Here is a 15,096-nt window from a genome sequence, read left to right as displayed (position 1 = left end):
GGTGGACATTTTTTGCAGCTAGCAGGTGTGTTTATAACATTTGAGTGTGTGTGTGGACAGGCTCCGCCCTTATTGTACTACATTTGAACCTTACCATAATGATTAACAACCAGTAAACTTGTTGCTTTATGCTGCTTCATGGTCTTATCCCCCTTCCCCTCCTATTATCACCCCCTACCCCCCCTCTCTCTATCGTCCCTCTCTCTTCTTCCCCTCTTTCCTTTTCCGTCCGGTCCAACACCAAAGATTTTCAGACATGATTGAAATTAATAAAGTTTGGCCTCAATTACAAAAGGGGTTTATCCAGACATACCTTTGGTTTGTCTGAAGATTAATAACCCCTCTTGTTAAAGTAAAATCTGTCCAACACAAGAGGCCCTCAGCTCTCATCTGTCTGCCCAGCTGTTGGACAGGACAAGTTTAAAAAAAAAAAAAAAAAAAAAAAAAAAAAAAAAAAAAAAAAAAAAGCATTTTGTCTGGATCTGAACCTGGAAACAATTATCCACGCTTTTATTTCTTCTCGTTTAGATTATTGCAACTCTCTTTTAACCCGTTTTAACAACATTCCCTAAAACATCTTCAGCTTGTCCAAAACTTTGCAGCAAGGCTTTTAACAGGAACCAATTACCAGTCAAATTTCAAATTGATTTTAAAATTCTATTTTTTGTTTTTAGAGCCTTGCATGGTCAAGCTCCGACGTACGTATCTGACCTTTTAACCCCATACTCTTCGGCCCGATCCTTGAAGTCTTCCAACCAAAATCTTTTAAGCGTTCCAAAAACTCACTCTAAAATTAGAGATCTCTCATTTCAAGCCGTTGCTCCTCGCCCTTGGAGCTCCATCCCATTTCTGTTGCATCAGATTGACTCCGTTGAGTCTTTTAAATCTTAGGTCAGGTTTTTATTCAGGAGAGCTTTTAGTTGGTTTTAGCCCTTGCTTTACAATGTTTACTGTGTTTAGCTCTATTAATTTTTAAAGTATTGTATTACTCTCTCTGTGTTTTGATTTGATCTTATGCTCCTTTTGTAAAGCACTTTGTGATTCTTTCTAGGAAAAGTGCTATAGAAATAAAGAAATTCTTTTCTATCTAGTACGACGGAGTATTAGGGCCACAAAAAAAAAAAAAAAAAAAAAGCCACCAAAAAAAAAAAGTAAAATTACGAGTTTTTATCTCGTAAATTTAGGAGATTAAAAACTCGTACATTTATGAGAAAAAACTCGTAATTTTACAAGATTTTAAGTCGTAAATTTATGAGAGAAAAACTTGTAAATTTACGATATTAAGTGGAAGTGAGCATGCAGAGCAGCAGGTGAACGCCGCGCAGCAACAGAGCAGACCGACTAAACTCAGTTGAACAGGTGAGCTGAATGAGCTTGAACGTTCCAAATATCTGGAAGCTCATTTGTTTGATTTACAATTTATTAAAGTTTTATTTATTGATGGTTGGTTTGCAGGATCCCTGCAGCCCGATGAAGCCATCGGTGTCCCTGCAGCTTTCCACTTCAATTCTTTCTTCCTCCACCAAAAACAAGATCTCTACGTTTGTGTGACGCCTCCGTCTGAGGAGGAGGATCACTTTTTTTTTTTGGCATTTTCAACGTTCTAATGCTAATATAATAGACTATTTTCATTCATCTTTGTTGTTTGATGATTTAACAGGACGTTTACTTCCGCATTGGTGTTCGGATCTGATGACAGGTTCATGACGTAATGTGACAGATGAACTTCAGGGTTTGTGAATGAAAAGGAGAATAAAAGCTGCAACGATCCTCTGCACCCAAACGTGTCTCTGAGCTCCTTATTTTACATATGAAACTCCGCTTTACTGACACTGAACCTCGTAAAGCCGCCTCTACTGACAATAATCTGATTTTGAGTCGCCAAAGGTTCAGAATCTCTTTGTTTTAAACTTATAATAATCCGAAAATAAAGCTTCACAAAAGGCTCCACATCTTTCATCTTCAAGCGATGCTCCGATAAACGTAATTTTACTTTTTTTTTTTTTTTTGGTGGCCCCAATACTCCGTCGTAATCTAGTGTAACATTCCTGCGAAAAATAATCATTGAGATAACTGGTTTAAAAAAATATATATTTTGGATTTTATAATATAGAGTGCAATACCAATACAATTAAATAAGTTGATGCAATATAAAAACATGATAGAAAAACTACAGATCCCATAAAAGAAATATAAAACAAAATTTTAATGATGATTTTAAAGCTAGAGGAGCTAATTTGTTGCATGGCAATGCTAATATTTTGTGCTAAACTTTTGTAAGGGTCATCAAGGAAGACTTTAGCATGAATTGGATGTCAATGCGATCGGTAGAATAAACTAGAAATATACAGCAAAATCAAAAAAATTGTAGCTGAAATTGTTGCAGAATGAATTCAACAAACATTTTCTGTAAATAAAACTTCTCTTGATAATCAAATGGTGAAAATAATGTTGCCAACAGTTTCAGTGCCAGATTTTTTTCTAAAGTGTGAAAATCTGAACTTGTCACATCAAAGAGAAAGTGCTATGTTAGGAGCTTAATTTTTTACAACGCCTAACCAAAGAAAGTGACAGCATAGTGTGTTTCTGGATCACAGCCTACATCTGGTGGGCCACCAGCAGCTGTTCAGCAGCTTAGGAGCTGGAGACATGAGCGACTGGACAGCAGAGTGAGGGGGACGAAGGCAGAGAGAGAGGAGGAGGAAGAGGAGGAAGGCGACACGTGCCGATGGTCCAGATGATTGCTTTGCTTTAAAAATCAGGTCAAATCTTTGGATGGGTAAGGCAGGACCTCTGACTCGTATGCAGGCATCACTGATGCTGGAACAACAGACAGAACAAAGAAGAACGAGGGATAAAAATGGGCATGCGAGGACTCAAGGCTGCGTCAGAGATGTGCGGACAACACAACTCTGAGAGATGAGCGCCATGTTCCGAGGCGAACAAACAAAGCAACGAAGTCATGAGACTTTCCACCAGAGCACAAGAAGGCTCTCTTTTATTTCAATTCAAACCGCTCTAATTGAAAGCTGTACGTGCCTTGTGGCAAGTGAGATAAAATGAAACCTTTTATTTACAAGGAGTTCCCAAAAACTGATAAAAGCCAGAAAGTCAAAACAAACAAAAAAATTAGAAACTATTATACGGTAACATTGGAGGATTGGGTAGATGGATTAGTTGATAGGTTGGTTGACTGATTGGTTCCTGGAATCTTAGGTTAAAATCCCACTCCGACCATCATTTGATCTATTGTAGAAACGTTCCCAGTGGTCTTTTAATTATGACTATGTCAAACCTGGTCATTTTCTAGGACATAGTTTCTGCAGAGCGGCAGTAGTTCATCAGAAATTCGCCTGAGTTGTGGACAGGACTGTTGGTACGGAGTAAGCCTGCCCCCATTTCCCATCATCCCTTTAATTGCACTCTTTCCTGCTAGCGTACAGCCCCTCACACCCTTAACCTAACACTACCGGTGCAACAAAAATAGCGAGCAATATATGAGCTATCCAGCCGTACAGTTTTGAGTCAGATGTCAGCTCAGACGAGGAAAACAAAGACATACATGGATCTATTTGTCTACTAGTGGATGTAACAGAATAGAGCAGAGCAGGGAGCTTGTGGCCCACCGATTATTGCTTCCGCTTCAGAAGTGCAATCTTAATCTTAATTTTCTTTATATATGTCTCAATTATTTGCAAAATTCTAGAAGAATATAGTAAAAACTCAAAAAACTCGATATTCACCGAAGGGGGTCTTTAAAGTGATTCTGAAAACTCATCTTTCAGAAGTCAAATGAGCAGAGCAGGCTACCGCTGAGATTTATACCAGAAACAATTTTGCTGTGAGGCATACCGCCCCTTCCCTTTTGGATGACAATTTTCCCAAATGTACAAATGAAACAACCAAACATTCATAGTTTAGTAAAGAAATAAAAATACAACAAAATATGAATTTAAAAAGGGAACACGGGGAAAGGGTGACGGGATAATCTCGTGATGCCAAATCTATGTGCAAATTATAGTGTCAGAGCTGGAAACACTTTACTTTACTTTACTTAGACAGGACGTGCACTGAAATTTCTATATGTCTTCAAATTGCATTGTTAAATAGTCTTTTAAGTGGCCTATGCTGTAAACACATTCATTACCGATGTTTGGAGCCAATAAACCCACAAAAAGGTTCCTTCCTCAGAGCGCAGCCAAAAAGTGTCCATCTTCAATGTTGAAAACTGGGTTTTTGAGGACAGCAGACAGATAAAGAGGAAGAGGAGAACAGCCAAGTGCAGCACATGAGCCAGGTAAGCTGGATGGGTTTAAATTCTACAGCAGACCAAAGCGAGACCAAAAAGAAGTCCTGAAGAAAAACAACTTAATGTTGAGAAACAGAAATATCCAGAAGTAAATTAAGGACTGTCAACAACATGATTGATTTCTGTTCCCAAGAGCTGTGGAAGCAGCGAAGAAAACATAAAAGACTCGTGGCAGACTTTCTTTGGTTTCTTTCTATTACATTTGTTGAGAAAAAAAAAAAAAAACAACTGTGAAGCTTTCCTTTCAATCTGACTTGCCAGACAGTATTAAACAATGTAATCTAGTCTATTTGAGGAAAAAAAGAGACAAGACTTAAAGACCCGCTCCAATGAAAATTGTGTTCTTGGGTTTTTTAACGTGTTCTTGTCGCATTTTTTCAATGATGGAGGACATATATAAAGAAAATTAAGATTAAAATTGCATTCCTGAGTATTTCTTTTTTCAAATCATTGTGAATGTGTGAAGTGTGTGAATGTGTGTGTGACTATGACTGTGACTGTAAAAGCACTTTGGGCCTTCAAGGAAGGTAGAAAGCGCTATACAAGTACAGTATACACCATTTACCATGAAACAGGGGCAGAGGCATAAATGCAGTTTGAAAATGAGCGTTTTTGTTTTTTTAATCTTAATAGATTCGGCGGGCTGCAAGCTCCCTGTTCCGTTTCATTCTGATGCATCATCAACTTGCAGACAAATAGAGCCATGTATGTTTTTGTTTTTCTTGTCCGAGCTGGAATTTGGCTTAAAACTATACGTCTGGTAAGCTCCAATATTGCTCGCCATTGTTGTTGCACCGATAATGTTAGGTTGGGAGTGTGAGAGCCTGTAAGCTAGCGGGAGAGAGTGTAAACATAGGGATGATGGGAATGGGGGAAGGTTGCTCTGTATCAACGGCCACACCCATAACTTAGAGGTGAATTTCTATTGAACTAGTGCCGCTCTGCAGAAACTTTGTCCTAAAAAAAAACAGTGCAACATTTTTGGCTAAAATTGGCATAATCATGATTAAAAGTCCACTGGTACACGATTTTAAAACAGATTTAAAGATAATCAGAGTAGAGCTTTAAGAAATAATTCAGTAAAACCTAAAATTCCTTATGTTATGCCATATACTCCTTTAAAATATGTCTCTATGACACAATCAAGGCAAAAATGAACCTCTAGGCCGAAAATAGGACACTTATTGTTAAGAGCTTAACTAAACCCTCATTTACAAGGTTTATTTCAGCTCCTTGGTTTTACTCTTTCATCCCTGAAAGCAATCAATTACACAACATTTTTCAATTTCATGGACTGCAGGATTGCATTTATGCTATCATTCATAAGGCCACATTTATTTTGGGTGCCAGTGAAATTAAAGATTACAGTCTATTGTCGAGCTATTCTTAAAAGCACTCACAGAACATTTCCATTTTTAGACTGATTGAACCAAAAAAAAAAATCTTGACTTAAATAGAATGGCAGAAAGAGCATTGGGAGCAAACAAACATGTTCGCTTACACAGCAGCCTTAATCCTGCAGTTTCATAACCAGCTCTTTTGTCAAACAAAGGGAATGGGGGAGACATGTCTGAAGATGACAAGCCATTGTTTTCAGTGAGATGACAAAAACAGTCGTAATCACACATCAAATATTTGCTGAACAGTGATAATCTTAAGGCCTGGAGGAGGCAGAACAAATGTAATTATAGGGAAAATCTAAGCGTTTATCTTCAAAAGGAAGATAATTGGGACTCAAAAATGATAGATTAATGAGATTAGCAAGCACAATATCCTTATCTGAAATGTAAAAGCATTTAAACCATTATAGCGTGGGATCCAGGCTGAAATGTTAGTCAGAATTGGGCTCTTTGTTCATCGTGGTGCACTAAATAACACATTACTGTGGATGGCTCAGTTGGCTTGGTGTAGTACTGGGACATGGAAAAGCAGTGTTTGTTTCCCAGGGGGCACGATGAACTTAATCCAGTGTCCTTAGGCAAGGCCCTTCACACTACTGCCTAACTACGAAGCCACAGGGGGCTGGGGCTAAATCCGAATTGCTTCCGTGTCCCTCTGGCTACTCCCTATTGCTCCAATTGTAGGGGCATTTGAAGGTCTAATGGTGTATGAAAGTTTTTTTTTTAAGAAAAAGCAGCTTTGGGCTGGCTATCTTTCTGCCAATAAGGTCACGCATGTGAGCAGAGGAGAAATACATTTCTTCATGTGGGTGTGCTCTGAAGAAGTTTACATTTAAATTTGAGAAAATACATAACAAGCCATGTTGTTTTGTATTTTTTGAGCGCTGGCAGCTCCGCGCTAACGTAGATGACCAACGACTATTGATGTAATCAAGCGGTAGTAATGTATGAATTTGAACACACTATTTTTTTTCATACATCTTTGCTTGGAAGTATAAATGTAGGGATAGGAAGAAGCTCTAGGGTGAGGGAAGCAATCCAGATTCGCTCTGAGTTTCCCTGTGCCAGTCCCCAGCCCGGATAAAATACAGGGTTGTGTCGGGGCATTCGGTGTAAAAATCTCTGCCAAACCAATTGCACAAATCAGTGGAGGCTGATTGGCTGTGGTGACTCCTGAAGGGATATGCCGAAAGGCGAAGAACAAGCAGAGGCAAAACACAAGGCAGAAAATATGTTTTTCTTTACAATTCCTTTTAAAATTGCGTAGTTTCTCTCCCTCTGTTTAATTTTTGGAGTAAAGAAAAAGACAGCACAGTGAGGCAGTGGTTAGCACTCTCATCTCACAGCAAGAATGCCCTGGTTTGAATCCCAGCTGGGACTTTTCTGTGTAGAGTTTGCATCTTCTCCCTATGTATGTCAAGTTTTGTCCATACATTCTGGCTTCCTCTAACAGTCCAAAAATGTGTTTTTTTTAACAGCTTCATTGATCATTTTAAAGTGTCCCTGGAGTAAATGTAAGTGTGTGTGGGTGTGTGTGGCCCTGCGACTGACTGGTAACCTGTTCAAGGTGTACTCCACCTTCAGCCAATAGCAGCTGAGACAGGCTCCAGTGACCCTGTGACCCCAGTGAGATTTAGAGGGTATGGAAGATGGATGGACGTTTGGATGACTGGAAAGTAAAATGCAACAAAACAGGTCAAACCTTTGGATGGGAAATATTTACGGCACACACATCAAAGCATTGAATTCTCCATGGAAATACAGGTTTTACTTGTGACAAATTCAATAAACTCAATTTATTTGAATAAGAAGAAGTTCTTCTGCACACAGTAGTTTGTTAACAGCAACACGCCTGATGTCTGCAAGTGACAAAATAGAAGAAAAATTGTATTCATAAAATTACAGCTGAGGCAGTTTGGTTTAAAAATGACTCACGTCACTTGACTGTTCTTTAGCAGTGATAAAGACAAAGCAACCCCCAAGGCTTTTTAACATTCCTGATCCTTTTTAAGTGGCAATGAGCCATGAACGTGAGTCAGCATGGACAACAACTCAAGAAGTGAAGCAGCTACAAGAAATGAAACAGCCAATGAACTGTTATGTGCACCTGTATTTTGTGATTTAGTCAGTTTAAGATGCTGGAAAACAGCCATGACCCATTTCACTCAACCTGTGAGGATTGGTGCATTCAAGTTTTTGCCGCTGAACCATGTTTGCTGCATTCAAGTTTCCCACAAATCTTAATTCCTGACATGATAAAAGAAAAAAGATTCTTTCTTTAGGTATTTATAACTAGAGTTTGAAGAATTATCTTTCATCCTTTCTAAACTGATATGTTTGTATGTTTTGATGTTCATCTTTGACACAAAACAAATGAAAAGCTTTTTTTATAAAAAGTTTTCAATATAATAAACAGACTTTTAGTATACATTCTTAATTGTTGGTCAAGGTTCTCGTTTGTCCAGGTAACATCTTGAAGTTGAGTCATGACATCTGGCCTTAAAAACCCACTCCGGTAAAAATAGTGTTTTTGTTCTTGAGGCCTTTTCTCATGATGGAGAAAGAATATTAGGAAAATTCATCTTAAAATTACATTTCTGTGCATTTCTATATTCGAATTCTTGAATCAAGAGCAGACGAAAAAAATGCAGTTCGAAGACGCTTGCATTTGTAATGAAGAAACGACAAGAGGCGGGCCGCACTCTGCACCATTCTGATGCATCCCATGATTTTCCTTTTTCGTGCTGACAGCTGGTTCAAAGCTTTATGGCTGGACAGCTCCAATGTTGCTCGCCGTTTCTGTTAAACTGCTAATGTAAGGTTGGGGAAGTAATAAGCTAGCGGTAGAGAGTGTAAAACAGAGAGCTTAGTTGCGAGTGATTAAAAGGGGTAGCAGGGTGGCTCAGGGTGGCACACAGACAACTTAGAGGCGAATTGCTATTGAATTACTGCTGCTCAGCAGAAACTATGTCCTAGATACAGGTTTATTTGATTTTGGCTAAAAACGGCATAAAATCGTAATTAAAAGACCACTAGGAACGGTTTTACAATAGATCAAAAGATCATCAGAGTGGGTCTTTAAAGTCTTCTTTCTTGGAAAGAGGATTTAAAGTCCAGATGTCATGACTTTAATTTCGTCTAAATTGTCACTATGGCAGAATATCTTTTTCATGACCTGAGGATATATTTTCTGTTGTACCACTGCAATTACTGTTATAAATATTCAAGTAACTTAAATACAGCTTCAAACTATACTTGGAAAATGTCTCAAAATCACAAAGTCCTCAAGAAAATGCAATCACAGCTGCCAATTAAAGTTTCGCTGCAAGCCAAAACTCGTCAAATATCGGACTGGGGCTCCATCTCACTCCAGCCACACTGGTGTCTTTCCATGCCAACCCGACGGATATTGCTTTTCCCCTTCCTCTATACAATAAGAGCTCAACAATCACACAGGGACAGTCAAAGAAACCAAACAATAATAACCAGGCCGCTGCAGGAGCTGGAGGCCAGAGGCGTTCACTAACCCTCGCCTGTATTATGTCTGACCTTCAGTCTGCCAAGCACCCACTTCCCCACGTTCACCCTCAAGGACCAACATCCGAAAATAGAGCGCGCAAAAATATCGCCGCTCTATGCATGCACGCACAGCGTACTCGCAGTAACGAGCACGTGGGTATAAAATACGCTTCAGATTTTCCACATCTTTGATGCTGCTATCTTTAGTCCCTGGTGTTTCAACAGCTCTCTGAACAGGAGTTGTCTTACATCATTGTCCAATGCACATAAGCCACACTATCAAGCACATTACCCTCAAGAGAGACTTGCAGAGCCGTTACTGACAGCACGTCATCCGTGATCTTCTGATGATGGACGCAAAGACAGGCGGCATGGAGGAGCCTTATTAAAAAAAATAATAATAATAATGTTTTTGAGATTTCATGGCGGACTCACTTTTGATACAGACATGAAAAATGTAAAAAAAAAAAACATTTCTTAAATGTTTCACAATGTTCATGTACATTTTTAGGTCAATTATAAAGCCAACGACCTCTTAAATTGGAGTTATAATAAAATCAGGTGATGTGAGTGCGGCTGAACTTTTTTTTTTTTTAAATAACCATAAAAACATTTAATCCCTCTTAGAAGACCCACTCTGATGAAAATTGTGTTTTTTAATGTGTTCTTGTGGATTTTCTCATAAAGGTGGATAAATATAAAGTAAATTAAGCTTAAAATTGCATTTCTGTTCAATTTTTTATTAAAATCGTTGTGAATCAGGAGCAGATGGAAAAAAACAACAACTTTTTTTTGTGTGAAATTTTTCTGGTGAGGCCACAAGCTCCCTGCTCTGTACTTTTAGCACGGGGAGAGGAAGAGGGGTGTGGTTGCTCTGCCACAATGGTCCCATCCAAAAAACATTCCTAATGAACTCCTGCCGCTCCACAGAAACTATGTCCCAGAAAACGATACAGGTTTTTGGATTTCGGCCAAAAATGGCACAGCTTTAATTAAAAGACTACTGGGAATGCTTTAAAAAGAGTTTAAAAGATGATCAGAGTGGGTCTTTACTACCTCATAAGTTACTTCCAATTGTTTAAAATTCATTTAAGTCCTATAGCATTTTTCCCCATTGTTTTGGCTCTCAGATGGATGCATTTTCCTGTTTTTTGTTTTCACAATGGACTAAATTTTGTGATTTTAAAAAATATATATATATACAAGTAACATTACATTTATTGCCAAACGCTTCCAGCCAAATTTGTGGAAACACTGTGGGGACTGTCTTTTTATTTGTCCTTGTAAATTATGTTTATGGTGTGGTATGTATAAGTAATGTTTTTATTTTTCATCTTATTCTTATTTATTTTAATTAATGTATTTTTTATTAACTATTGCAATTTTTCATATACTGCTTCTTAACTTGTGTATACTTGACACTGTGCTTTTTTAATGTAGTGGGTCTGTGTACTCCTTTTTATTGATTGGACTATGAGTCTAAAATAAATTCTATCTATCTATCTATCTATCTATCTATCTATCTATCTATCTATCTATCTATCTATCTATCTATCTATCTATCTATCTATCTATCTATCTATCTATCTATCTATCTATCTATCTATCTATCTATCTATCTATCTATCTATTTGGAGTTTTGTAAATCCCTTTTTTTTCAGTGTTATTTGTACCTAAAAGAAGGTGCTTTTTAATTCATGGAACACTAAAAGGTCAGAGTTGAATAATCCTGAGCTGTTATTTGTTCCACTATGCTCACTGGCTAAACACTAACTTTGTTTGCCCTTCGTTTGATACTGAGCAGGTTGTGCAGCGTCAGACCACCTGAGCCTGACTGTTGAAAACAGCTGCTTTGAGCAGCTGGAAATGACGCAGATTAGATGAGGAACTGCGACAGTGAATTCCTATAAAAACGTAAAGTCTACATGCAATCAAAAGTTTAAAAATAAAAGACTGATAAATTAAAATGAGTCAGTATTACCAACTTTCAATCTTTACCATTAGAGATAAGGAGCTGGACAAAACTTTTTTTTTCCCCACAACAAAAAAATAAAATGCGATGTTGCTACGCTTGCAGCTGCTTTATTGTATTGATGGTTGGTTAAGAAAAACTCAGTCAGACAGCAGCAGGACCCCCAATGAAAGCGTTACTCAGAGCTGATTAGGCTTCATACACACTATGTGGAACAAATTATAATGGCTTCTCTGACCTTTGTCTCTGCAAGCAGAGAAACCACTTTGACTCCCAACCCCTCCCCTCTTTGGAAACATGTTTTGTATGGATGATACAGAATCCCACAATGATTCGTATGTGAGGAGCTGACTGCACGACTACTAAGGACAGGGACATAATAATAAAAAGTGAAAACATTATTAACCAAACATCCAAAATTATCCCGAAAATCTGTTTTTGTTTTTCCAAAAATGAAAATAAACTTACAAATCCATCCATTTTCTAAATCCTCTATATCCCTTGTGGAGTCATGGGGTAGCCTGAGCCTGTTGGTGAAAAGGCGGGGTACACCCTGGATAGTCAGAATGGATGTATTCATTCTCATACATCCACTTGTACACGACTAGATCCATACACATCTTTGCTTTCCTCATCCGAACTGGCATTTGGCTCAAAACTGTATATTGCTTGCCAATTTTGTTGCACCACCAATGTTAGAATGGGGGTGTAAGCTAGTAGGAAGTCTGCTGTAATTGAGTCCTACAAAGACAGTTTTTTTTTATTTTGGCTAAAAATAGCATAACCATAATAAAAAAAGATCAACTGGAACACACTTAAAATTAATCAATAGATGATCGGAGTGGGACTTGAAGCACTGGACTGGAATAATGTTGCTCCTATTCAGCCGGCTAAATGAGCTGTAATTTATTAGTAGATTGTATCATTAAGTAACTAATAATGATTATGTTAATTTCTGTTATCAGGCTAAAGCTAAGCTTCCAGAAGAAGTAATGAAAACTTTAAACCATGTCTCCATTTTCGCTTGAGGCAAGCAAAGTGAAAAGAATGTTGCAGATAAAAGTGTGCCACTAGGTTTCACTGATGCTTCACTTATGCAAGAAGAAGCTAAAGGATTTTGCAGTGTGCTAAAAGCTTCTCATACACGTAAGGGCTCTGGTCTCCCTCCCTCTCTCTCTGCACATTTGTCCATTCGCCTCTCAGTGGAGAAGAATGAAAGCAGAAAAAAGCTCATCCTCCAGCAGCCAAGCCTTTGAAACCAGACACAGAAAGTAATGTCAGTGTTTCGAGCATGCCAAGAGCCCAAAGACACTAAAAAGTAGGATGCGATGTCCCTGTTCTTCGGTAAGGATTCGGAAAAAAAATAAAAAAAATAATGTTGGGGGGGGGCAAATGTGTCAGATTCTCGATGGACGAGAAAGTAAACATAAAAAGAAAAAAATCTGAAGCACTTTGCTTTTAATCTCAGACTTTATACTTTCCTCCTGCAATCACATTTGGATCAAAGCATTAAATGTCGACATTCCTATTTTTGGCACAGCTTGTTTCAGAGAAACACTGGGAATGATTCATTGACGTGTTCAAACTTAAGATTGTGTGGGAGCCATTTCCACTTAAAAGCCGAAGCGTGAATGGTAATGAAGTTAGGAGGCAAAAACCGAGTGGAGGGGAGGGGGTGGACTCATCCGCTCACAGCAACGGGTGTACAACATCCAAAAGTGGGGCTGATTCATTTCAAGGGGATTTTGTTCATGCTCCATATTTAGCCTCTGCAGTTCAGCACTTCCATACATAGAAAAGATCAATCGAGAAGCAAAACAGAGGGTGAGGAGACTGAAAAAGGAAGTCTGTAAAAAGAGGCAAAGTCTCAGAGAAAAAGAAGGGGATGTAAAGATGCCAGCTGGAAAGACCACAGGAGACTATAAGTAGATTAAAAGGAAAAATGATAACTATTTTTCATCTTCCTCCAGCAAACAATATTCAATGATCCAAAGCATTTGTACATAACCAGCTGTGATGAATTCTCAACACACCCTTTAGGGGTTTTAGTGCAGAATGTGCACTCATGGGCTCCAATCTGTTACTCTCTCCCCCCGTCTGCAACATATATGCACTGTTCCAAGAGGCTTGGCAAACGCGATAAGCAATATACTGACTGGATGATATGCATAGACACACGATCCGAAGCTTGTGATTCTGTGCAAGTCATGCTGTAATCTGCTGACCTGCATTCATGTTCTCTGGTAAACAGACAACAGCTGCGTCGGGTGCGAATGCGTGAGGGTTTTAGCTGCGGAGCGATCAGCATCGCAGCTTGAACTGTGGCTGAACGTCCACGCGCAGGAGCTGGAGCTGCGGATGATATCTCGCCTCCTGTTGCTATGATCTGATTCTTGGATGGTCTGGCACATGCACCAAGATGACTCAGAAGTGATGCGTTGACTCAGGCAAACACACATGCCGCAAACATATGGACAAGGAAGGGAGTTTGCAGCATCTCACCCTGTGCGTTTCCTGGCTGAATACGGCCTCGTGGACACTGCATGCAAAGAGTGCAGAGGGAAGGTCACTCAGGTCCATCATCTCCTCTGCCGTGCCATCCTGATCGCTCTCCCCAAACACCATGTCTTCTTCCTCATCCTCATCCTCTTCAGGATCACTACTGTAGGCTCCTGAGCCACTGCTCCACCCTTTAGAAGTGTCACGCAGCATCCTTGATCTTTTAAACAGGTGGGGACCACAGAGAACTAAAGATGGAAGCATCAAGAGATTAGAATTGAAGTGGAAAGTGAGGAAGATGTACTGATCAACACAATCATGCAAATAAAAGTTTCTTAATGCAAGTAAATGCATCAAATCACGGAGAAGAAGAATCTAGAAAACCTTCAAAACAAAGAATACAGGTACTTTTACTCCTTTTTTGCGCAATCTCATTTTTCTTGCTTTTTACAAAATGTTCCTTTACAAAAGCTGTTATTTTCCTCATTTAGGGAAATAGGACTTTATGGTTTCATATTTAAGCTACAAAAATGTGAATATTTAAGTAAAGACATCAACTATTTTAAACTCCCGGATGTCCTGATACAATTCTGGGTCAAGGCTACTGTATGTGTGTGTATGTATAAATATATGCACACACACACACAAACACATACTTTTCTTATTTACCATCTGTCAAAAGGCTTTTATCTTTTTATCTGCAATATACAATTTACTTACTTAATGACTTGATGCACAGAGCGCATTTGTTTATATTTTGCACACATTATTTTTGCACATAATAGATATTTTTTATAGTATTATATTGTAATATTGATATGTTTTTGTACTAATATGGTGTCTGCTTTTAATCGCATTGCACATGTGGACAGTGACAATAAAGGGATTTCATATTTTATGTTAATACATATTTAGCATGTTTTTAAAGATATGAATGGAACTTTTAGCAATTATTTTACAGACTTTGTACTTCTTTCTTTTTTGTTTTACGATCACCAGAGGTTAAAAAGAAGTTCAAATTCTATATTGCAAATTTTCTAAGTTTCTAACAAAATAAATAAATAATCAAATCTAAATAAATCATAAACATATATGCATTCAATTTGACATACTCACATAACAATAATTCAAATTATTGTTACTGCTTTAGCAAAACAATGTAAATATAAAATTTGACCCACATACTTTGAGATTAAAGGCACTTTGGCATCCTTAGCAATTTTATACAAATGTTAGAGGGCCATCTAGCGTTAGGAGCGACGAAGTGCCCCATTGTGTTTGAAAAATCAAGCGAATTAAAGTAACAAATAAGTCTATGTTTGATTCACTATAGTATTAAGAGCACATAAAAGAAAGAATGAGCAATAAAAAGGGACAAAACAACTAAATATCCGCTG

General features: G+C 38.2%; 1 protein-coding gene across 1 annotated transcript in view; it reads right to left on the bottom strand.

The window, feature by feature from the left end:
• The window catches only part of LOC101170383 (calcipressin-3), a 49,622-nt gene extending 35,682 nt beyond the window's left edge, over nucleotides 1-13,940 (bottom strand). Inside the window, exon 1 of the mRNA XM_004082508.4 lies at nucleotides 13,703-13,940. Within this exon, the coding sequence (XP_004082556.1) occupies nucleotides 13,703-13,912 (210 nt within the window). The 5' untranslated portion in view covers nucleotides 13,913-13,940. The remainder of the gene's footprint in view (nucleotides 1-13,702) is intronic.
• Between the last annotated feature and the right edge of the window lie 1,156 nt (nucleotides 13,941-15,096).

Source organism: Oryzias latipes, chromosome 22 (genome assembly GCF_002234675.1).
Source record: "Oryzias latipes chromosome 22, ASM223467v1".
NCBI classification, from domain to species: domain Eukaryota; kingdom Metazoa; phylum Chordata; class Actinopteri; order Beloniformes; family Adrianichthyidae; genus Oryzias; species Oryzias latipes.
Note: the sequence above shows the minus strand (reverse complement) of the source record. Positions and strands in the feature narration are given on the sequence as shown.